We start from the raw sequence: 26,657 nt of genomic DNA, 5'->3' as shown, positions 1-26,657 counted from the left end.
TTGCTGATAACTTACTGACACATTCGTCATATGTGTTCATGCATTGACCGGATTTTTCCAATCGTATGCAAACCAAAGGCAGAGCCACTCAAAAAATGATTTCCAGTTCGCAATAATATAATTCCGAGTGCGACGGTATCGTTTTCAGCGACTCTAATGCGAACTCGTTGACGTACGATTCATGTAACGAGAACGCGTGGCCAAACTCGTGAAATTTGCAAGGCAAAGGAGCACGCATACGTGCGCGCGTTTGCATTTACGCCCTGGGTGTATGGTATTGTAGCTCTCACGAACGCAAAAGCTCGTTTATTAAAGCTCCTTTTAAAGGGGATTGGTCGGGCGGGAAATGTCCTCTATCCTTTATCGCGTTATTGAAAGCAATATTTTTGACGTTAGCTATTGTCGAAGATCCAAATTGAAAGTGTATTACCACAGACACGAACGTTCTGCATAAGTTCGCACGCGTCAATATGGATGGAGACTATTATACTTGCTCGCCACGTCCTGCCCTCGACATTGTTGTGCAACCGAAAAATGCAATAAATCCTACGCCATTATTATTATTGCGACGTATACGCGAAAATCGCGCTCTCATCGTTGTCTAGTCCTGATAAAACTTCGAGAGAATCACCAATCGATCCTCAGCCGATTCCATTGTGAGCGGATCGATCGCGAATTTATCTCGATAATATCATTGACTTGATTACATTCCGTGAACGCGCGTACTAATAAATTTGCATTCTGTGCATAACGTCAAATTAATTTTGCCTTGGCAGAACTTTTAAACTTATTTTATTTGATAATGGCAATTAATCTTCCGAACGCCAAAATCTGTAACACAGTTAGTGAGGTTGAGCCTGTAAGATTTATTTCAATTAATTAAATGGCACTATTAACACTAATTAATCCTTAGTACACTTAGAATAATTAGGTCATTTGTATTCTGTGCCTTTCGTTTTTTTTTAAATACTATTTAGAAGCACCTAAATAAATAATGGTTTTTATTTTTTCCTTTTTTTATTAATAGAAAATTTTGCTAATATATTCTTATAACCAGAGAATTATCATCAAATCCGAAAAATTAATGGGAATAATGGTATTCAGTCAGTAATCTCAGAAAATTCGGAAAAATATAACTTTGAATATATTTGGCTGAATAATTAATAAAAACTCGGTATATCCAATGAAATAAAATGTGAATTTACCGAACACGAAACGTTACAGTATGTTCGCATGTAATATAATGATCGTTTCAATCTGAGAACTAACGTAAAATGAATACCTATGTATCTGGCGGAAATAATGAATAGCACTCGGTCGCTTGCAATCGATATATATCAAATCGCGCTTTGGATCAAATCCGCATATTCGGTTTAATCCATCGCGCATCGATCAAACTATAAAACTCGCCATTAAATCCGTAAACAATATTCGCCACGTGCATCATTTACTATCTTCATCCGATTGTCCGCGTTTATATGTATGCTTTGTAATGCGTTACACAGATGAATCGTGTATTTATTGTGTCATTCCTTCACCGTGCCTTTGTTATCGCGACACGCTAATTCGCTGTAGATTCACTTTACCGTCGCTCTCATGACTGCGTTTTGATAACATGATATCGTCAATGACCGCTATGTAGTATCTAATAGGCAGATTTAGTTACATGAACTTGATCGTTTTTACATAAATTATATAATAATTGTTTATCTTTCAAAGCTGATAGTGAATCTATTAAACTCATTTATAAATCTCTTTGTCACTGCTAGATGTCCGAGTTTTTTTAGAGCGCAAAATACTTTTTTGAAATATCCTTTTATATATATATATGTAAAAGAACGCTTCCGTAACCCACCATTTGTCGCAAAATTTTCATTGCAATTAGGATCATTCGATAGAGCAAAGTTTTGGCTTTAAGAATCTGTTCTTCTAATTGCGGTGTGATAATTTTTAACGAAATTATGAACAATCAAAATCAGAATGCTCCTTTACTTAATTCGCGAATAACTCAAGAACAAAAAATCCTAAAAACGTTTTTGAAAAACAATTTTGTAGGGAAAGCTTCAAGCTTTCACGATAGATAGTCGAAAATTTTCGTAAATATTTTTGTGCACGTAAAAGACCCACAAAGTTAAAAGAAAATTTTTTACTCTTTTCAACTTGTAGTTTTTTACATATAAAAATTATTAAAAATTATGGTTATTACTTCTATAAAAAACTTTACCAAAAATTTTACTTTCAACTATATTTCCTTTTATTCCTAATAAAATATATTTACAATTAATATTAACTCTTTTTCATACGAGTTTTGTTATTTTAGTTTCTTCAAATTAATACTTTTTAATCGACATAACTGAAAGGAGTTTCACAAACTCAGCATCAGTAGTCCGTGTTAGAAATTTGGCGTCAGTCCAAAGGGTTAAATATGATTACATGATTATGCATAATTATATATGATATAGATTTTATATGATAATTTTAGGATTTATACTTGTTGCATTTCAATGTGCAGTAATATAGTGCATTAGTTTAATGAAACAATTGCACGTAGATTCAATTTAGATATTAAATTTGCGTTCGCTATTAGCGCGATGTGTCATTATATCTTTATCGTTTATTAGACGTAAAACAAGGATAGAATGATACAACAGCGTTAATAGTTCGCTTCCCGAACGTAACCTAAAAATTTTATGAGAATTTTATATACATATTTTTCTCGATATTTTGTTATCGATGCATGAAAGTTGTTCAATTGCACAGCGACAAGGCATTCATCTCGTGTAACTTAAAAGTACCGCGCTGAGTATTTTTTTCAAACTGGACTTTATGCCAAAAATGAAAAAAACCTGGAAAATTACAGTTTTGTTATCAACATTCAACGTCGATTCGTAACAATGTTTGCTTTAAGTATATACAAGTTTTATATTACTTCGTACATATAAAACAATCTTGAATTGGATTAGAGATTACATGAACAAACAATGTTGAATATTTAGATTTAGTTTTAGATCTTAATATGAAAGATTAGTTAATTAGATGTACGTATGTGTGTGTGTGTGTGTGTGCGATATTGATGTAGTTTACAGTGATGTGTCAATGACACGTAAATCATATGTGTGTAAATCCTACTGAATCGGTAATACAGATGGCTTTAGGATCCTCTTAAGTAGGTCCGTGGTTTCGCACTGCTCACCTCGGTAATATATATACGGCTCCGTGGCTTTGCGTACTTTTAATTACGATGGAGCGGTCGTGTTTATCGGATATTCCCTTTGACGCAAGAAATTGGAAAAGTTTCGGCAGACGTTTCCATTCGACAAGCGCCTAGAAGTTTAAGCATCCGCGGGCATACCACTTACTTAAAAGCGACCCCCTCCGTCACCGTCTCTGTTTGCGAGTAACACTACCTCTATTCCGGGTCTCGCGCCATCGGAACGACCGCCTCCGTCGCATTGAAGATGAATTTGGCCGAATCCATTCGCGAAATCGTCGGCCTGGAAAAGAATCCTGGATTCACCGGACCGGAGGTTGGTCCAGCCGCGACCGGCGTTTCTGGTCCGTGCGATAAGGAGCTTAACTTCCCTTTGGTACTTTATCTTCGAGGTCGCGAGGAGAACGACGACGTAAGCGCTTGAAGTTGATCGCGCGAAATGTCCCACAGTGGACCGCGTAACGACGAGTGAGTACATTTGTACGAGGATTTATTTCATAAATTTATTGAATGTATAGGTTTCCGTTTATAAATGTGTATTATACGGAAAAATAAATCTGATTGCATAAACTGGAAATGTGGTAGATTCGATCAGAAAAATCCAAATCAGATACTAAATGACAGTTTTCTATGAAATATTTTAGTTGAGAAAAATGTTTTGTTAAAGTATGTAAAAAAAACTCTTCATTAATTATAATTACATCTTGGCTATATATGTTAGTTTTTATATGATATTATTGTATATGTAGTTAATAATGTGATAAACAAAAAATGTCAGAGATATTGATAATGGATAGTTTTTGAGCTATGGTGAATCAAAGATGCTGTGTGAGCATAAATTTTACACTTTGATATCAAAACTCAAAAGCTATCGATTATTGAGCTTTATGTTTATAATATCTTTTGTTTATATCAATACAAGCTGTATTATACGTGAAAACTCATTGAAACTTTATTTCTTTAGTAGATTAGTACGGGATCTTTTAAGTAGATACACATCTAAAAATAATGTTATTGGATCACTAAAATAAAATACTGTACAAAACTCAAGTATATGATAAGAAATGCAGTAACAATTTTTTAATTAAAAAAACTGGAATGTTTGATATAATTTTGATAATTCAACAAAATTATTCGGTTAAATTTTTAGATATTTCTGAATAACCATTCTGATTAGTATAATTAGAATGCATTTTGTTTGTACTTCTAGTAGTATAACGAAAACATTTTTCTCAGTGTAAAGATACCATTGCTCACGCGAAATTGCGTTGTATCAGTACGTTAGAAGTTCTGCGTGTTTCATCTCCTACATTCTGTTCTACATTTCCTCTATACCTTCTCTCTTTCAATAAGTTACACTACAGCTTGTTTTCGTGTACTGGCATCAGGTTAATACTCCATGAATTAAAGCGAAACATCTTGCGTCTAACATTTCCATCCTTTGCTGCTGCGAAATCATGCAGCATTTAGCTACTATTCGATAAATGAGCGCGACTGGTAGAACATTTTATGCTTTCGACATTCCTCTCTCATCACTTTCGAATCGTACGATGACATTGGCTACTCGTGTTCCGCGATATCGAGTTAATACTCCTTGAATAGATACAATCGGAACATCTTACTCGTAATATCTCCTTCTCAATTCATGAGGCGATTCTGACTGTTCTCATTCGATGTTGTCAAGTTAATGCACTCTGAATGAGGGATCAAATATCTCACTCTTCAATGAAAGGCGAGACATTAAATTTCTGCCCTTCTCGCATTTGATTAACACATTTAGTCCATTGAAGAATCTTATTAGGTATATATGTGGATCCTGTTGGAATGAGAGAGTCAGTTTTTACATATTATATATAGCTTATAATGTGATGAATAAAAGTCACAAACACAAGACTTGATAATAGACAGTTTTTGAATTGTGATGAACCAAAGGTGCTGTGCAAACACAATTTAAGTTTTTACATCTTTGATATATCATAGCTCAAAAAACTATACATTATTGAGCTTTATAGTATAATTAAAACAAGATAATGCAATTAAAATAAGGTTTTGTGGTTCCAAGAATAAATTTAATAGTAGTAAAATTTATTTGCGAATTATATTTTATCTTCTTATGTATATTAATTTATGTTTATAATTTACTAATTTGCTAATTAATGCATAAATTACGTACTAATAACCACAGAAGTTTATATATGTATTTTATATGTATTATATGATATAGTACATTAGCCGATTAGCGTTTGTACAGGAGTTTAATACAAATGTAACACACAGAACGATGATCAACACGTGCCTCTAATAAGGTATACACGCACGTTTAAAATTGCCGACGCGTGCCCTCGCAAAATTTTCCCAAATAGATCCCAGTCACTTTGGCCGCAACGAGCCCGAATCTGCATCCTAATAGGTCACGGTTCGCTTACGGTTAGTAACGACCCTTAAATCGTTGATAGATGCGCGGACATGCGACGGATACGGTTAGAGTGCAAGGAGGATGGACAGGCAGAGGGCTATTCCCTCATAAAATTTATGACAACGTTGATCGCGAACGCAATTGGAATACGTCCCCGAGCAATATTTGCTGCGTTCACATCGACGTTTTCTATCAATCAATTTCATAACAATGCAAACCTTTTATGAAGTTGTCGATATAATCTAGGCAAGTTTACGTATGTCAACTTAATTGTTATCACACGCGCTTACGCATACACACACACATATAATACATATACAAACAATTCAAAGTATATTATAAGATCGTCATGTGACTACACAATGATTAGGAAAGGACACTAAATGATCAAACTAGATCTTTAGTGCTGAAATAAGACTATAACTGTGTGAATTTGTACACATATATTTATATAGTTCTTTTTAAACTACGCGCCGAAATTATTTTTCTACGTGGAAAAGAGCAGGAAAGTGTGCAACAGTGAGTGCCACAGTAAGACAAATATTATACTTATACTTATTACAGAAAGACATAATTTCTTTTTAATATTTTTTAAATATCATTATTTTTATTATTACTTTTATCGTTATTATTATAATATTATGTTTTAAATATAAACCCAAAATGTATTACCGATAACAAGAACTTAGTGAAATCTACTGGAAAAGACATTAAAAATATAAAAAAAGATCAAGTATATTTTGCGAAGAAAAATTAAAGATTGTCACAAAAAGAAATGAAATCAAAATAACCTCCTAAGTATCTTAATTAAAGAAGTCCCACAGAGTTCTCCGAGCGGTCTTGAAGACGTCATTATATGATGTAGACGTCTTTGGACATCCTTTAGGCCTGTGTTCTATACGATAATTTCTCACAATTACAATAGACTTAATACAAAATATAAAACATTTAAAATGTATAAGGTGTAACAACACATCAAAATGAGAGAACAAAATGCAATAGATAGCGTAATGAGTGACACAGAAATTGAGAATGAATTTTTACACTGATAACAAGTGAACCTTATTAACAATATTTTACTTTGTCAATGATAATTACAGAAGTAAATATGAAATTAACTGTATCTACTTGAATCATCGAGTGCTTATAAGGATACATAAATTGTTTTTAGATATATCGATGTGTATTAGCAATTAGTTTGAAATGCATTAAGAATTCAGGAACCGCAAACATTTGCGGGCGTTGCTTAAACGAAAGAATTAATCTACCTCTCCCATTTCACTTTACGTTCGTACTCTCCTTTTAAAACGGCCGTTATTGCTTCTCAACTCATCGAACCGTGAAACTCCCGCAAAACTCGTCCGACCACAGTGTTCGCGAGTTTACAAAACAGTATAAGTAAAGGCCCGTGCTTTGTTTTACGGATTTGCCGGGAGATTTCTCCTCATCCATCCTTGTTAATGAAGCGCTTAAAACCGCCTCCGTCTCATAATGATACCATTTCGTGTTGACATTTTTAATTACTTCCATTCCTTCGCGGATTCTATTCTCTAAAAACGTCTCTCTGAAATTCTTTCGCTCTCAGCAATCGCAGTTACAAGTGTACATACTTTTTCATTTTCATTAAAAAGCGCCCTAGTTCACATACAGATATTTATAATTCAAGATAAATTTTATCTATAAAGCTCTTTAGAAAATATATAATTATATAAAATTAATTAATTTTTATAAATGAGAGAGAGAGAGAGATGAATTCAGAACTTTTTTTAATAAATAAACCTTTCATAATTTTTTAAATTAAAATAAATCCTTTTTTATAATTTTTTTTATAAATTTATATAATAAGTATGTATACCTATAGAACGAGTATTCATTTAGTCGTGTTTTACTAATATCGATTGCAACGCTGTACTTTAAGAGTAATTGTTTACGATCCAATATTTAATACCTTCTATTTAAGCAAAGATGCGGCGTGGTCTAATTCGATCTCGATGTAACTTTCCGATACAATGACTCGATGCAATAAAAGGAGATAAAAGGAGAAAAACGAAGAAAACAAGACGTGCTCTCGATGGATCGAAGACGCTCCACTTTCACACATACGCGTATAAGAACAGAAACAACATAGGATATATACAGATATGAGCCATTTAGATTTTAGTGAGAAGTTTCATGTTACACATAATACTTACGAGCATTTCAACATTTTCGGAGAGTTACCGCGAAATGTATCCGCGGAAGTTTCATACAGAATTGACGTCCTCAAATTTCACGAGCTGAATGAATTCATCTTGCTTAAAATATTTTGCATTAATATCATCAATGACAGACATATTTTTAACATTTTACATTATACTTAATCCTTAAATAAATGTTTCTTATATTTTTAAATCTTTATATTTAGTTAAAATTTTTATTTTTAAATAGTATTGATTAATGACATTTGATGTGATATTTGAAACTTACATTTTTCAACTTTTAATTCTTTTATATTCATTTTTGTCTCTGAAAAAATTGTATTGTTATATGTATCGTTTTAAAGCCAAAATTTACGCTCTCAATCTCCCGTAAGTGTTTCCCGATAATACCGATGACAATTGGTATTCAATTGATCCGATAGATATGGCATTACATATATTGGAAAAGTTAATTGATATCTTTCAAACGACGGCGGTTTTCCGCAACCACGATGTTATTAAATAACTTCGTCGCGATTAATACCGCGTAACAAAACGATTTTTATGAATTGCCAATAATGAGTTTAATACGTACTCGATTGATTACGGAAAAATACTATTAATAATTTTTAGTGAAATAATCACCTAATAACTTTTTCAAGATGATTATATTTGTTAGCATATATTATATAATAGTATATATATTTGTATGTCATATATTATATATTTACATTTAATTGTTATTGATGTACATCATGTTCGAAGTAAATTCAATCGAAAAATGACCCACCGAGCAAATCCAAAATGACAACGAAACTTATGCTGTCCAGAAAAATGTAAGTACGGAGTCGAACGTTCTCCACTTTCTTAAATAGAAACTTTTCTTTCGACTTCTTCCGAATTTTGCGGGAAAATTTTCGTGCGTTTCTCTCTCTCTCTCTCTCTCTCTCTCTTTCTTTGCCTGTCTCTGTCTCAACGGAATACATCCTCTGAATCCGAAGACATATCGCTCTATTCGAGTTCTCCACGCAACTGAACAAGCTGAGAGGCTGGGAACATAAGCTACTTGGATTTCAACGAGAAGTGTTGCGTTACTTTCGCGAAAAGCGGACTCCTCGACGACATTCTCCGCGTCTCGTAATCTCTTCAAACGGATTGCTTCTAGTAGCTAACAAATACATTTGAGCGAGCGTTTGTCTTGAAGAACTAAACAAACGAATCTGATTCTCTCTCTTTCTCTCATTTCTTTATTTATATTTTACATTTCTGTAAATGTAACGATTTGACTTTTAATAGAACTTTATTTTTATTTCTGCGATATCACTATATCTTGAGAATCTTTGAGAAATGATTGGGAGTCATCGTGAATGGAATATCAAGAGGCTTGAGAACCCTTTGTACATTGCCTTTGTATGTCTTCGTCGTGCTCCATCGTAGGTTTCTCTTCTTCGCTCGCTGCTTTCGTTGCGGACGGTGTAACGAGAAAATAGTTGAGATATGACTTTGGGAGACCCCAAGTTTTTGCAATTCGGTTGCTGCTCGAGACGTAAAGACTATCGCCTTGCCGTAACTCAGCAGGAAGTTTCATCTTGGTAAAAATCAAAGAGAAACCTCCCGAGAAACTTCATTTCTACGATTTAATTATACTGTTGATGAAGTGTATTTCTCAAAACTTGTGTTGTTTTTTTATTTAAAGATTTTTAATTTATTTTACAATTACGTACACCTCGAGACACATCTCTGTGTTTAAATTTGACAATCACGACATAATATTTGTTGTCAGTCATTGTTCAACTGATAATAAAATATTTTTAGTTTACTCAATGTAAGTCATGAGTTTAATTTCATGTAGATTTTTAAATTTAATTTCTTTATGTTACGTGTTTGATCTCTCTTTCTCTCTTTCTTGAACTGTAGGACACGTTATTTGAAGCCGATCAACGTTTGGCGTACACGAAATCTAGACTCACAATGTTATCGTTGAATGTCTTTTGAGTTTTGCGTTAATATGGGTGGAAATAAAAGCCGAGCACTTTGACGCGACTGAAAATAAATACGTCACGTTTGAACAAACGGGGAGTGGAGAAAGGCGGCCATCAACGAATGATTGGTTTCAGTGCCGCAGGCCATTAGTAAACACCTGAAGCTTCTCGCCCCGCTGGACTCCTTCGCCACGAACTTTCAACGAAGAAGAGGAAGAGCACTGTCGGGGTTAACAAACTCATCCCTTCAGAACTCGCTCTAACCCGTCCTGCAGTTTTTAAGCCTTTTTTGCCACCCACACTCGTCGTACCAACGGTTGTAACGCGAAAAACCCGATTAACAGTCGGCAATTGGAATCGGCTGCTTTTTGTGTTGCATTGTGGAACTTCGTGCGGTATTTCGAGCGAGCAGAATATCGACGATTCAGACCTGCGGTTAGGGATTCCCGAACGGATTTTGCTTTGAAACAGAAGAATTTCACGATTGTTAATTTGAATGATGTATCAACTGATTGTTCGTGCGAAACATACAAACCGATCGTTGCCTTAACAAATGAAAGAAAGGAAATTTTCCATAGCGGAATGAGTAAATTACAAGTGTTATTATACATTCTATATTATTATACTTTATATTCTGATATACATATTCCTTACATTAAAAAATCTCTGTATTTGTATTAAAATACGATTTTTAAAATTTTGAATTAAATTTTTAACATATCCGAAGGTAAATGTGATTATGTTATTTGAGCATTTTGTGTTAAATTGATATTCAAAGGAGAATATTAAATTAGGGTTGTTTTTTGGCCAAAATGAAAATGTGTATATTGTAGTTTTCTCTTTTTTTTGGAAATTAAATTTTTGTAGTTATTTATGAAATAAAGGAATAACGTATAAAATTTATTTTATTTAAGTATATTATACGTATAGCAATATATTCAGTGTATATATATATATATATATATACACTGAAACTTACGTAATAATATATTTAAACATAAAAAAAAGTGTGTCAATTGAAGCTTCCATTATTACGTGCTCGCAAGACATTGTTTATGGAGGATCAACATGGGAATAAAGATTCTTTGGCAGTATCCTTTCGTAAATTTTTTCATTCTGTTCTTCTTATAACGTACGTAAAGGCTTTCTCGGAAGGTTTTATGTAGCCACCAAGAGTATCGTTTTCTTAGAATAAAGTAATCAGTGAGGCGAGCGGTCTGAGAGGAATGAGGACGCGGGTTGAAAAAATTGATGAGGGACTGTTGCATGAATTTTACGCCACACCGGCAGATCGTTACTTTGAAAAACAGCTACACCTAAAAGGAAACTGAAAAAGTTCTTCTCAACGTCTATTAAGTATCTTTAATGAGATGACGATCGACACCACAATAATTTTATTTTATTATTGTCCCCCTTTCCATTTATATATTTTTATTTTTATCATTATTCTTTAACACTAGTGTTTCCGTCGTCGATAGTCATTTATACCCAGTTTTAATGTAACTTGTTTAAAAAATGTTTGGAAGAAAGGTAGATGGATAAAATATCTGTACCATACAGTTGGAAAATTGTGTTAAATTTAACATATTTCATGTATCCATTCAAATTTTTATATTAATTTAATATAGATAAATATGTTAGAAAATAACATAAAAATTATGTAACAAAATTAACAAAATGTAATACTTCGACATTATTTAGAAACAATTTGTAAAAGATGTTTTTTCAATAAAATTAAATTATTTAAAAATTTTATAACTGTATTATTATTATTTTTATATTCTTTGTTCACTTACTCATAAATTGTGTTACTTTTACAATAAAGTGTTAAATATCAATTTAACACAAAATAACGTAATTATATTGTTTAACACTTGGATATATTAAGAATTTAACACAAAAATTTTAATAAGGACCAGTTTTAATGGAAGTACAAAATGGGTTTTTTTTAATATTATGCATCGAGATCCATCATGTTTTACGAAAAAAGTAATAAAATTTAAGATAACAAGAATACTAAGGCTAATGAGAGCAATTCGCTGTTATTGGTGCGATCATATATAAGATATGTTATAGTGTGAATTTTATATACCACGTACGTAGGTTCCATCAAACGCGTGCCGAAAATCCTTCAGACTTACAACGCAACTCTAGTTAACTACCGTAGTAATATCACAATTTTTGATGCTTATAGCATCTTATTAGATCTTAATAATATGTTAAATGACATATTAAAATTTTAAAGATGTAATATTAAATTAATGATAAGTTGAAATCTGTGAATAATAAAATTTACATTAGTAGATATTCAGAATAAGTACTGTTTTACATATATATGCGTAATTTCACTTAACGAACGAACTTCGATCGCTCTGCCTGTAAATCACGCAATCTCTAGGCATAGATCAGATTTTCGTTCCATTTGGGTCCTCGTAGGAGTCGTAGGGAATGCTTTTGCGTAATACGCTAGGAATTTTCGAGGTAGGACTCCCAAAGGGAGCTCTACCAAAGTTCATTCGTCCACAGCAAACGACGTCTCGAACGATTCCAGATTTGAATTTCTGTATTCGTCGCGACAAGTTCAGGTCGCTTCAAATTCAACCGGATAAGCTCGGCAGTACCTGCTCCGGTAATGGGAATCATTGAGCGGAAAGAATCGATTTCCTTATATGAAAGCACGTGACCGAGATTTTATACGTGAAGTTAATCACATTACGTGTTTCGATCAGCTCGAAATCCTGTTTTGTACATTCTGTCTCGCCAGTTAACGCATAATTTATCGCATTGTCGCGCCGCAATCCGATTTGCGTGAGTTCCCAGCAATTATCGATATGTCATTAAGCCATCCGTTTCCAATTACGTATTTTGATGATTTCTAATTTGCGCTGACCGAATGCTTGGGCATAATATGAATTCTCTTTTTATGTATAGCGAATTCAGTTGGACGCACTATTGCGCATTAGTGCATATTGAAATCGTACAATGTTTTAATCTGTGTAAAAGTAAATGCAAATAGTTAAAATTATAAAATATAGATTTTACTTAACAGTACAATAAAATTTAGATATAAAAAATGTCATGGAGAGAGTTTATATAATCCGTTTCTATTTTATATTAAACACATATTTTTATGTCGATTTGAGCACGACGGCTTTAATGCGCACCAGTGTGCATTGAGTGCATCCAACCAAATTTGCTATTAATTCGATGTTGTCACGGGTATACCGATTAATTTAATTAATTTCGCTATATTGTCGGAGAATTCCGCTATTCTCGGCATTTAAGAAATTTAATTATATTCAGAGCTTTTAAAGCTTCGAAGATTTATTTAAATTCCAATATATTTCGCGTCAAAATCTTTATTAGAGTGTGTCAATAAATAAATCCCATTAATGAGCCTTATTGTTTTTCACAGAATGTGCGGCCAAGAACGGAAGATCTGTAGTGGAACACCATCCGTCCTCTTACTGGGAGCAACCCTTTAGTCAGCCTTACTTCGACAACACGACAAAGAGGGAGACCACAACTACCGTCGGGCAATCCGCTTACCTGCACTGCAGGGTGCGCAATCTTGGCGATCGTGCGGTAAGTCCTAAGTTTCCTTATCAAGAGCCCGGTCGTTGTAATAACACCGCTTCTCGTGTTCGAGAATGTTGTATTTCGCGAGTATAAATTAAGATCGCGCGCGAGTCCATTAAATATCGCGATGTTAATTCTAATTTCGAAGATTATTTTCGTTTTATATATAGAAAAAAATAACCTTATAATAATAAAATCAATTAAGACTCCTTACAATTCAAAAATAAATTGGAGAGAATAAAGGGTAATAGGAGTCGGGCACAGAAGACGTCGCGCAATTAAGAACACACCCCTAATAAGTGACAGAAACCATTTATTCCAATAACGCTCTTTTATTATAATAATAACGCTCTAATTGTACTTTTATTATAATAATAACACTATAAATAGAAAGAGCGTTATTGGAATAAATGGTTTTTGTCACTTATTAGTGGTGTGTTTTTAATTGCGCGACGTCTTCTGCACGCGACTCCTATTATCCTTTATTCTCTCTAATTTGTTTAGAAAAAATAATTTTGCGCTAAAACACCTAAAAATTTAGCTAAATATAGATCTGAAGATAAATTTGTTGGACCATTTAGAACTATTATGTATAAAATTATATTCTAAAACATGATGAGCGGTAAAAGCTATGGATATTGCATTCTATAGCAAACAGTCTTTTACACCTACACAATTATTCTAATGATCCAAAACTTATTTTTAAATCGAAATCTAGAATTTTTAGATACTTTAGGGGTGCATCCGAGAATTCAAGATGTATTATTTTGTCTTTATTATCAATATTAAACAAAAAATATTTACCAATATTAAACGAAGACAAAATGATTCCTGGGTGTACCCGAATAAAGTTTCTGAACGCAAAAACCATTTTTTCCACATAGAGACATTTTTATCCTTGAATCATTCAATAGCGCGATTATCAATTGAGTCTTTCCGAAATATTTTTATGTCGCGCATTTAAAATCTTTTCTCGTCAATAGAAAATTTGTTCTTGTTTATTTCTACTTTTTAAATTTTTATTTTTGCAGCAAAAGCAAAAGATTGCTACTTTTTTGTTTTTCTGAAAATTATTCGAGGATTTACTTTAGTTAATGTACCATTGTTGCAACGATATTGTACACGTCAATATTACTCGTTCCTCCAGTAATCCAACCAAGCACGGTTTTAACGAACTTATCCATCGGGAAGATTAAAGATAGAACGTACAAGACGAGAATACAGAATGCGAAAAATATTGCGGGATTATTTCGCTGGAACTTGCGATAGTCAATAATCTCGCAACGCTGTCGATGTCGCTCGTGTTTTTCAAAGAAAAAAAATCAATTAACCGATTAATCTTCTTATTACGTGAATTATGCAAAGCTCGACGGACGTTTTAACGTTCGATTATGCGTCAACAAGTTTTCGCGATTAAATTTCGTTATTGCGAGGGGATTCAATGGAGCGAAAACGCAATGAATTTGTCACTGCACAAAATTAAGTCACGCACACTCGCGTTTGATTATCACGAAATTTCCAATTATGTCATTATTATTTCTTGCAAAGCGTATTTTTCAAATTCTATCCCCGCCCTTTCGCGCGCGAACTCTCCGCCTGACGTTGATAAATTTTGCGTACGTGCGAGCGTGGAAATCCCAACGATCGAAATCACGCAATTCGAAGTCAAATAAATTCGCAGTTACAGCGTCGGCGAGGCATTAATCCGCGATCGTTTCCTCGACAAACTTTGCCAGCTCTCTTTGCTAATGCACTCGCGCGACCTGCAATTCGTATACGAGTTCATTCCTCATTTACCCACGCGACATCGTACTTTTATATATACGAGTATATAGAGTAACCTAGTTCACATCTTCGCGCGCCAAGGCTTTTGTAACTCTTTTCCAACGTTCTTTCTTTCTTCTTATTTCCGTCTGCGAACTTGCGGGCCAAGTATAACTCTTCATGGTTCAACGTGCATGTACTTTTTCTTGCGCAAATTTAGAAAATTACGATGGTACATGTATTAATAATCTCATTAACATTGAAATTGTATTTCCAATTATGATTCACATCGAGAAAACGTTATTTTTAGCAAAAAATAATCAGGAAGTTGAATGTTTTTGACTGATATTTGTTAAATAGTTATATAATTTAATTGTGCCGTAGAAAATTAACTCTTTGTGTAGAAATCTCTTTGATGTTATATTATGAGGGAACAAAAACATACATATTTTTACCAGAAAAATAATTTATATTTCTTTGCAGATTTTCTTTTTCATTTTACTTTTTTTTTTTTTTAATTAAATCACTTTTATATTCCGCTGTCTGTTTAATTTATATTCCGCTATTGTTTGGTCATATGAAGTGGTTAAAGTGATGTTACATGTTATAAAAGGAGCATTGTGCGTACTAAACACATAGTCGCGGCGTCAATTTTTCGGGCGGTTTAGTGGATTAGCGGGTCGCTCGAGCCGCTGTTTAACCCGGTATTCATCACTCGCGGTCCTAATGCAAAGTAATTTCGCGGGTAGGCGCATAGGTCACCCGGGCGAACGGTGACATTACGCGTTATCGGCCGTTGCTCATGCATCACCGCATGACGCACAGGAACCCGTCAGAGTCCAATCACCGATCGTAATCGCCGATAAATCAAATTTCTCTCGCACCCTACCCTCTTGCCCCTCTGCGGATCTCCCTTTAGCTCCCTGCTTCCGCCATTCACAGCCACGCCATCGGCCTTCAATAACGCGCGCACGCACATCTGGACGCACGTTTATATTTGCGATCGTAGAATCAGCACGACCGTCGCGATTGCGCTTCGCCTAAGCCTTGATTTCGCACCGGTGACAGATTGTCGCGCGACAGTCGGATGTCAATCAGAGATTTTTCTTTTTTGCGCATACGTAATTTGATCGCATTCGCGTATATGTAATGCTATTCGAAAATTATACCGAAAAAAATTTCGACGTCAATATTTCAAGCTTTAATCTTCCGAAGCTTAATTATGAACCTTTTTGTTAAAAATATCAACCAATTTAATTTGCTTTATTTTACATCTTCCAATAAAAGAGGATATGAAAAGAGCTAGTTTTTGCCTAAATGCAGAATTTAAATTAATTATTAGAAAATGTTTGTGGGATCTTCTAAAAATAGAAAATATTAATTATTTGTTCACCAAATTCTGAGAATGTTATAAAAATTAAGATTTATTATTAATTGTTGAAATGAACTTTTGAAATATTCTTTAAAATAAAACCAATTATATACACACATATATATATATATATATGCGCTGAAAGATGAGTAATAAAAATATAGAAAATATAATTTTTTTATTAACTGTAATGTATCAGCCGTTTTAAATGTTCTATTTAAGTACTCTAGGCAAATTCGAAAAATGTAATAGACATGAAAAAACGTTTCAGATAAAAGTTATATGAGGTTCGAAAAAGTTGTATGGAAGAATACGTACAATAGTAAAATTATTCTATTTATATATTATCCGAGAATGATTCATTTTTTGATAATTTTTCCTTAATACTTTTATATGCAAAATAATTAGAAAAACATATTATGTTAAACATCATATTATTTCATTTTTAAATAAGACAACCACCTTAATACGGCATTAAGAAATTGATTTTTTAAAATTAATTTTTTTATTTTATACTTTATTCTGATACATTTTAATATGAAATACAATATTTCGTAAATTCTTAATTTTAATAATTCCATTTTAATTATTATATAGGGATGCACTGTATCGTAAAATTATCAGATACCGGATGTCGGATATCCGGTGCTACATTCTTTTCGGATATCCGATAGGGCAATTATTCGATCGGATACCAGATATTTCCCCGGAAATACGGTCAAAACTTCTAAAAAAGAAAAGCAAGAAAAAAATAGATAATAATTTTCTTTATCTTCAATGTGGAAACAAAAAGAAGGAAAAGATGAACTGTACAAGAAGTTCAGCTGAAAAGAATAAAATTCAGCAAATGACGTAAGCTTTCAATATAAAATTTCTGCTGGATTTATTACCGGATACTAATGATATCCGATGTCATTCCTAATTTTAATATTTTTATACAGATACAGAGTAATTAAGAAATCATGTTATATTAAAATATAATATTATTATAATATATAATTTCATCTTAAGAGATGACAGTGACCTAGATACAACTTAAAAAATTTGATTTTTTCTAAATTAATTTTACCATTATTTGTGCCCTTTCAAATTATACAATTTTTACTGGAATTTTTCACATCTTTTATATTTTTCAAAATATTTGCCTGCGACATTTAAACAAGACATTCTGTACATTATATATAAACAAAATATTTTCTACAATTACCTTCCGACAAATAAAAATGCAATTAATTTTATTTCAAGAGTACAAAGCTTAAAAAACACTAATATGTCTATCTCAACAATAAATAATAAATTCTGTTTTTCATAACTTTCTCCGGTGGTCTAATAATAATTATCTTCTATTTTTGAGAGAATCCTACAAACATTTTCTAATGATTAATTTAAGGCAATAATACGTGTATGCAAACGTACCTTTAGCTTTTAATTTTATATAATATTTATACGCAATAATGCATGTAAGAAAATTTATCTATAGGCAATAATTATTGTGTGCAAACGAATTGTTGACAAAAAGCTCCGAAGAATTAAAAATCTTAGTATCTTTTATTTACGGAGTATAATTTTGCGTATCTTTTTTCACTTTACTTTTTACACTGTGATATTTTCAAGAACGTGTGAAATGCACATTAGAGGTTGTGACATAGAATTTATGCAGTATAACGAGCCGTATTTCTCGGTTGAATGTCCAGTTTGGTGTATTTTGCTGCTATAACAGCAGATGCCTCTTGATTGCGCAGGTTTCGTGGATCAGACAGCGAGATTTGCATATTCTCACTGTCGGCATCCTAACATACACGAACGACCAGCGTTTTCAATCGTTGCACAGCGATGGCAGCGATGAGTGGACCCTGAAAATCAGTTCGCCGCAAGTGCGAGACAGCGGAATCTACGAATGCCAGGTTTCGACGGAGCCCAAAATTAGTCAAGCTTTCAACTTGAGCGTAGTAGGTACGTATGAATACTTCTTTTTTCATTTATAGCAAATAAGATTCAATTGATATACAAAAAAATTTTACAGAACATAATTTTACATTTTAATTAAATATCTTTACACAATCGTTAGAAGGAAATAAAAAATTATAGATGTAAATTATAATCGTATAATCGGAATTATAATCGAAAGTAAATTATGATGGAATAATGATTTAAAAACAGTAATAAATTTTATAAGTGAGAAGATGTTAAATTTTATGTTTACGATTCTGGTTAATAAATAAAAATCAGCGTAAGGATATCAGAGGATTATGTTTTAAGCGCGCGCGATTACAAATTCCCAGATGTGCTTTAATAACAGTTTCTGAAGCCGTTTGTTTCTTAAGTGAATTTTTAAATGGCCAGTTTCGAGCGGTTCGACATGAGTTAATTGCAGCTTTGCGGCGCGGCGGTTTAAACGAAATTGCGATCATACTTCTTGGTCCAGAATTTACTCGATGACCCGCATGCGCTCTATGGCTAAAAACCACTTTAACTTTATTCTGTCCTCGTGTGCAGTCTCGAAGGCAAAGATCAACGGCAATTCGGAGCTCTACATCAAAAGCGGGAGTGACATCAATCTGACCTGCATCGTGCTGCAAACGCCGGAACCACCATCCTTCATCTATTGGTGAGTTTCGGCGTTCTCCCTTGACGATAGCGCAGATTGAATTTGTTCCACATGTATTTCGACACAGCCGAAAGTTTCGCGAAATCCAAATCTACAGTGACCTCTATTCAATAGAATCTATTTTATCGAAAAATTTCAACACACGAGCGTTTGTAAAATGAATCTTTAACGAAGTGAATTTCCGCTGTAATTAATCTCTAAAGGCGGTGATCTTTAGAATTTATAGATCTTGCGTGATCTTTAATTGTCTGCGATCTTGATGATCTTAAAAATCTATAGATTGCTAATACGCTAATTCGGAAAAAATGTTTACATTCACGTACATATAATTTATTCGTATACTTCATTTAATATTTTAATAAAGATGTTTAGAAACTTTTTTAATGGATTTTACTTTGACGACATGTTATAAAATCCGTAAATAATTAATTTTCTCTCTCTCTCTCTCTCTTATTGCAAAAAATATTACCTCGGCTGGGAGTCGAATCCTAATCTCTTGCATTCCATGCATATAAATGTGATCAGAACATAAATTAAGCGGTCGGTTGATATAATAAATGAAAATAACAAAAATATATGTATATAAACTTATAAGTTGTAAGCTTTCGTTTTTACAAACGCAAACGGTCTAAAATTCGAAATCAACGGGGAAACACAAAATGTAGGTTTTACCAATGTTATCGAAATCGTGTTGACCAGTGTAATTTTTCAGGTACAAAGGCGATAACGTGATAAACTATAGTCAACGCGGGGGCATTAGTGTCGTGACGGAAAAGCAAACGCGAACGTCACGTCTTCTGATCAGCAGAGCGCTGCCAGCCGATTCCGGCAATTACACCTGTGCGCCATCCACAGCCGAGTCAGCCAGCGTTCTTGTCCACGTGCTCAATGGTGGGTGAGTCATGAGTGAAATCCATACATCACTGAAAGTCTTCAATATTATCTGCCGAAATGTCGCAATATGTCTCCGTATATCTTTCTCACGATAATATCGACAAAATGATTGGCTTTTCACATGGTAGTCTTTTTGGATGGTTTCGACACACTCGACATTTTAAATAAAATTTCAAACGCATGTAAATATGTCAGCGCGGATAAAAATGTGCTGTATACGTTAAAATTGCCCGAGAGAGATACATTCAAATACAAAACGATATCTACCCTTGTCAACGTGTCGCTACAAAAAGACTTTATATTGTTCGTTCACCGCGTGGATTTTCGGCAAATTGCATCTTTTCCAGAATCAAATGCTTTGAACATATAAATCTGCGGAAAGATCATAAATTGTTGCCATCACAATTGCTTTCTGATCATTAATACGATTTTATAATTTATTATAATTTAATTCCGTTGTGTTCACATTGAAATGCGAAAGAGTAGAATAATAGTTAAATACGCCATTTACTATTAAATTTTACGAAGCTTCTCGTAAACTTTGCTCGAAATGCAAAAGCATAAAATCAATTAATTAATTTCAACAAGTTTCTATTAGTTTTAATCAAGTTTCCAACGAAATGTTTCATTTCAAGTATTACTATTATATAAAGGAAGTTGTAGTCCGCTTGAGGGATGTTAAAGAGAAACAATTTCAATTCAATTTATATAAACAATGTGCGATCGCAGAAAATAGTTTTCCGCATACATATATATTTATATGCGTACACGGCGAAAAAGTTCAAAACGTTTGATCCTGACGTTCGCAGAATTGGTAAAATAAGGTAAAATTTTCCGCAGTTCCAACACAAATAGGAGAAAGCAACAAAATCTCCAGAAGAAAAATTAAATCGCTCGAGTGCGCGCCATTGATTTTCTTTTAACTCGCTCGATTGCAGCATACAGATTTATTTCTGGTTTATATATTTTAAAAGTCTTGAATATTTTTTGAGAGCAATATGTATTTCTAAATGACGTGTATAATACGGATTATATCGAAATCTTAAAAATAATGAAATTTTTATTATCTTCAACACGTGAGTTTTATACTGATATTTACATTAGATATATAGGCGTTAATAACCGTTCAGGCTGACATCAAAATCTGTAAACACTTATTAACACTGGGTTTGTATAAGATTCATTTAATTTACGTTTATTAAAAAGCAATAATTAATTTTTAAGTATCAAAATGATATATAACTTTCATAAAAAAAAAAAAAAGAATGAATGCTAATGTCCGTTTTCAATGTAAAGTATCTTTAATCTCTATTCAACTTTTAAGAATTAGAAAAATCTGAAGAATAAGTTGAACCGAGAAAATTAATCTACATTAGTGCAAACGAATATAAATTTTAACGTAAAGAAAATTGAAGATATTTTTGACAAAGAGACTTAATAATTGAGTGGATTCAGCAAACTCATCGTTAATTCTGGAGAATTAACAGCTATAATTTTAATAGTTTAAAACAATTCGATGATATTAATTGCATACCAACTTTCTACAGTTGTAAGGACACCAATTATTACACGTTCTCGTAAGCGAAATTAATCTCGCGTTTGCCGTTATTCGTAAGAGATTTACAAGTAATTACTGCAGGGAAACCCATGCGAACTTACCGGAATGAAACTCTCGTCAACTGAGTATATATATGTATTCGTATCCAACGACAAACTATGAAGTCTCCAACTAACTTCACCGTTTCCTTCTAACGTACGTATGCGGAGCCATCGAGATTAGGTCCGTGGCTTTGTTTAAGAACTAATAGAAACGATGTCGGTATCGTGGAAAGACATCGAGAGATGATCGTAACTTTCGGATTAAATCGCGCGCAATAAGTAAATTACTTCATGAGACGTCATTTCCGAGCTTTTCTCGTCGGAGGAAGTCAATTAGCTCGAGCATCTGACGAGCGATTTATTAATAAGAGACACTGACTGGATATCTGCTGGGGAACATTGCGCATTATCAACATCTCTCTACGCTGCTCGTCCCCAAATTGTCAGGATCATCTCTCTCATCACTACTTTCCCTCGGGTCCTAGTGTAATGGAGCATGGACGAAAATTACAGAGTCCTGAAAGCCTGGTCACCCAATTCGGCTATTTCAACCCACTGTCACCCACGTCCTGATGGTTATCGCGTTGACCTCGGACTCGCTTACAAAATCGCGCATGTGCGTATATACGAGAGTTCAGAAACGGTCAAACGCGGTCAGAAGTCGGAACCCGTTTTGATAACAAGTCGACAGTCACATTGACACAATGAATACACAGATCTTTACTAGTAACACAGACAATAATGGTCTCGTTGTATCGTGGCGAAATGGCTTTTCAGATAATGTCATTTAAACTATCGTGATGAGTAAAGTAACATTTTAGAACCGAGCGAATATAAGAGGCGATGAGGTCGAGTCTATTTTTACGACAATTCACCGAGATTGCCGCGAAGCGAGTACACGTTGACAGCGACATCGAGCCAACGAGCCGTGGACGTGTCGGTAGACGACGCTATCTGCTGACGGACGAAGTCATGACCCTCGATTGCGAAAGCGCGATGTTAAAGTCACGGGGAAAGTAAGTGGAGTCGGACTTTACGGGTCGGGCCGTAAATCCCACAGGGGCTCAAGTAGATGCCGAGAAAAGTGTTCTACCGATAAACTAAACGGTAAAGGCCATAAACGTGAGCGCATTGTCTGGCGCGCAATGCCGCGTCGATGTGCTTCGCTTCGCCCTGCTCGGCTCGGCGCGCAACGCGCAGGGCCACGCGTCCTGCACACATAAGCGGCAATAAACCGAATGTTTACAAAGAAAAACAGAAGAAAGATAGCTGCACCCTTCTTTATTTCTCCTTTATTTCGCGTGTAAAATGCCGAAGAAATAAATCCTTCGAACTCGTCTGTCCTTTTCCGCCCCCAGCTGGAGGATAAATCAGACGAGATATTGTCCCATGTAAATCCCTACCAGCTTACTCACTAAAGTGCTCTCTCTCCTCTATGTTTCTCTTTCTCTCTTTCCTCTGCATACACGTTCCCTACGTTCGCACGTCGCGTAGTGGCACGCGAGCTCCTGAGATATGTATGCACGTCAAGTGGCTGCTCGACGGTAGGGAAGATCGCATGGACTGTTATATACGGATAATATCTTCCTACGTCGTTCCCATTCTCTCCACGACTTCGATTCCCGCCGGGATAATGCGAACTTATCGGAAGGAAGCAATGCTGCAGCTATCGGAACTACTACCATGGTCATCGGAGGTAAATCGCGACGGGCGTACGCAGCGGATTTGGGACAACCATTTGCGGCGCGACGACGCGCCCGCGGAAGCCCCGATTAATCCTTTCAATGTCGCGCATTTGGCTTTACGTTCATTGCATATATTTCTCGAATAAAGCGGGGAGCACAGACTTTTGCATAACGCATAAACCATATACATAAAGAATTTGATTGGTCCACTGACTCATGCATAAGAAAATGGACCAATGAAATTCCTTATGCACATGCTTTATGCGTTATGCAAAAGTCTGTGCTCCCCGCTTAAACATCAACATTAATCGTGAGAGAAACGTGACAAATAAAAAAAATCTTTTCAGTCGACAATTTAGATTGGAATTGTACCTTAGACAATTATGTTTTAGACCGCGTCGCAAAGAGAAACGATTTTCTGCATCACCTCCGTTTCTCTTCGCGCGGGCGGAAACTACACGCGATGCGAAAGAAATTGTCGAGAACAAAAGAGAGAAACGCCGCTGGCCAATGCGACGCGGAAACGTAAGTCCCCGTAATCTTCGTGGGAAACTTATCAAAAGACTTCGTTACTGCGTGACGTAGCAGGATATCCGGCATCCGCGAGTGTGAAGGGAGTGAGTGAGTGAGTGAGTGAGTGAGTGTGAGAAGAGGAAGAGAGTTACGAGAAGGCCACATCGTATACAATATATACGAAATATGCATTACTCTCAGCTAAAGTCTGAGGAAGGTAATACATAATAGAGGCGCACGTGCAAGTGGAGACGGTGGTATTATACACACACATATATATATATATTTATATATGTGTGTCTATCTTTCTTGCTCTTCGCATTTCAACTTCGACTTCCTCTAGGAAGACTCCCCATCGGAACAATACGAGAAGGATAATGTCGGCGTAGAGATTAAAGCGCGAGATAGCGCGTATAACGCACGATCGTAATAACTCGCTCGCGGAGCTCGTGAAATTTCAGTAACGAGTTTCGCGGTGTGTAACAACAAAGCGGCCGGTGTGGGCGCATTACGCGTAATTAGCCGCGATAGGCAAGCAACTCTGTGCGCGATACATGTTTTCAAGTTACCTTCCTCCCTTCGTCTCTCCCCGAACCACGAACGGAAGTCCGTTTGAATAGCTCGCCAGTCACCGAAATATTTGCCAGTGTAATTTCGCATCGACACATCGCCGCGTCGCGTCACGATCCTGATTAAATCATTTCTGCATTGTTTATCATTACTCATGTAATCTATTGCAGGACCGATAATTTTATAATTGCATCGAACGCTTATTATAGCCGTAAGATTCAATTTCGTCTCACTTTTTTGTGAGATTTCACTCCAAACAATTTATAGTGAGTAACAATTACAACTTTGTATTAAAACTGAATACATAAAATAACAATAAATAAAAACAAATAAAATAGAAATCAGTATTGTTACACATTTTCGACATTTTAATTTAGAGAGACTCACGTAATTAGTTTAAATTGTCAATTCTAAATTTGAGCAACGATGGCTGCATGTTTTCTAGTAAATAGCTATTAATATTTATATGAACGTTCGTCATTAAATCGATGAGCACGTGCAGTTTGCGCGAAAATAATAACGTGCAATTTATCAGCGGGATTGCAACCGACCAGTAAATGTCGATACATCTGTGTAGTTTCGGTCAACTTTCCAATGACCTGAAACACTGCCAAGTCTTCGACAAGGCGTAGAACGATAAATTATACGCGTTTCCTGTACCCCACTGAAATCAGTGATCAATTATAGGATGTGACGTTCTAAAATTTTCTCTACATTTTTAAATACACATGACGTAAGTTTTGACTACATTTTTAAATACATGTGACACAATTTTTAATATCCGTTTAAAAATAATTTAGCTTAATTTATAATTAATATACATATATATAATACATATCAATTATTAATCAGTATAGAAAATTCATTTTTACCATTTAAATTTGATATTATAGAATAATACAAACTTCTTGTATTATTGTTTGCATTTATTTTATCAGATTTCTACAATATTTAATAAGAGCGTTGTATTTTTAAGCGTCCTGTAATATTTTACATAAATATAATATTCCGAATTTTTATGGTATTGTATACAAAAAATATAATTATTCGAATATATTTTTCCTGAAAAATATTGTAAATCCATCATGCAAATTTAACAAGATAATAATGAAAACATTTATTTGCAATAAAGTATTTAACAAAATAATCATGATACAAATACATATACAACACATCTACATATATGTAAATTTAAATCACTGTATTGTTTTATAAAAATAATTTTACGTAAATTCTCTCTTTATTTTTTATTTAATCAAGATTAAGTCCGCTTTTAAAAGAAGTTTTCTATTAAATTTGTGAGCGTAAATTATAGTAGAATTTAGATTTTGATAAAATTTTCAAGTAAAATTTTTGAAAGCGTATTTTTCCTTTTTGTCATTGTTAGCTTATTATATGCATATAATTTTACTGACAAGAGCCATATCACAAAACATCGAAATTAGATTTTCCCTAAAATATTTTTATTATTATTTTCAAATTAGGTATAATTTTTTCACAAAAAAATGCAATTGTTACATTGCACTAAAGCATATGTATATGGTAATATTTTTTAACTTTTAAAAATGCATTGCATTCTCGGAGATGCAAATTTTTTAATTAATTTTTTCATATATGAATAAATTTAGCATAAATTATTTTTAATTTCTATTTATAGAAGAAACATAACATAATAAAATAAATAGTGCTAGTGATAATTTGAGATATACTAAATTTTTGAAAACATTAAATGCACTATTAGAAAATACAATACAAATCAGAAAAAAATTATTTAAAATATGTTTTTTATGTAATAAATAATTAATCAAAATCAAATATAAACATTAGCTTTGCGAAAGATTGTTTTACTTTTTAAGAATGTACTGTATCTTATCCATTTTTATGAATGTATTGAAATTTATCAACACATTCATAAAAATGGATAAGATACAGTTACTTAAACAATAAGCTTTTAACATTCTTTTTTTATAGAACAATATATATATAATTTATTCACTGTATTAACTATTTTTATTGCTATAAATGTTATAATATTAAAATTTTTTTAATAATATCATATATATATACCTACAATGCTTTGTATAAGTTACCTTAAATATTCAAAATAATTTGTACAAAGTTTTATTGCAATATAGAAACTAATTTTCCTATAAATAAACAAATAAGTAAGTTATGTAACAGAACAACTAATCTGTGGATTAGTTAAATTAATTGAAATAAAACTACATAAGTCATCTTTTTATATAAATTATTTTGTTAAAGAAGTTCTTTGAGCTATAGGAATTAT

At 33.7% G+C, this 26,657-nt stretch overlaps 1 protein-coding gene across 1 annotated transcript in view; it reads left to right on the top strand.

The window, feature by feature from the left end:
* The window catches only part of LOC108774088 (T-lymphocyte activation antigen CD86), a 120,462-nt gene that overhangs the window by 69,227 nt on the left and 24,578 nt on the right, over window positions 1-26,657 (top strand). Inside the window, exons 2-5 of the mRNA XM_018540100.1 lie at window positions 13,202-13,371; window positions 18,244-18,454; window positions 18,998-19,109; window positions 19,822-20,000. Of these exons, the coding sequence (XP_018395602.1) occupies window positions 13,202-13,371; window positions 18,244-18,454; window positions 18,998-19,109; window positions 19,822-20,000 (672 nt within the window). The remainder of the gene's footprint in view (window positions 1-13,201; window positions 13,372-18,243; window positions 18,455-18,997; window positions 19,110-19,821; window positions 20,001-26,657) is intronic.

The sequence above is a fragment of the Cyphomyrmex costatus genome, unplaced genomic scaffold, assembly GCF_001594065.2.
Source record: "Cyphomyrmex costatus isolate MS0001 unplaced genomic scaffold, Ccosl1.0 scaffold23, whole genome shotgun sequence".
Classification (NCBI taxonomy): domain Eukaryota; kingdom Metazoa; phylum Arthropoda; class Insecta; order Hymenoptera; family Formicidae; genus Cyphomyrmex; species Cyphomyrmex costatus.
This window is presented reverse-complemented; position numbering and strand designations above follow the sequence as displayed.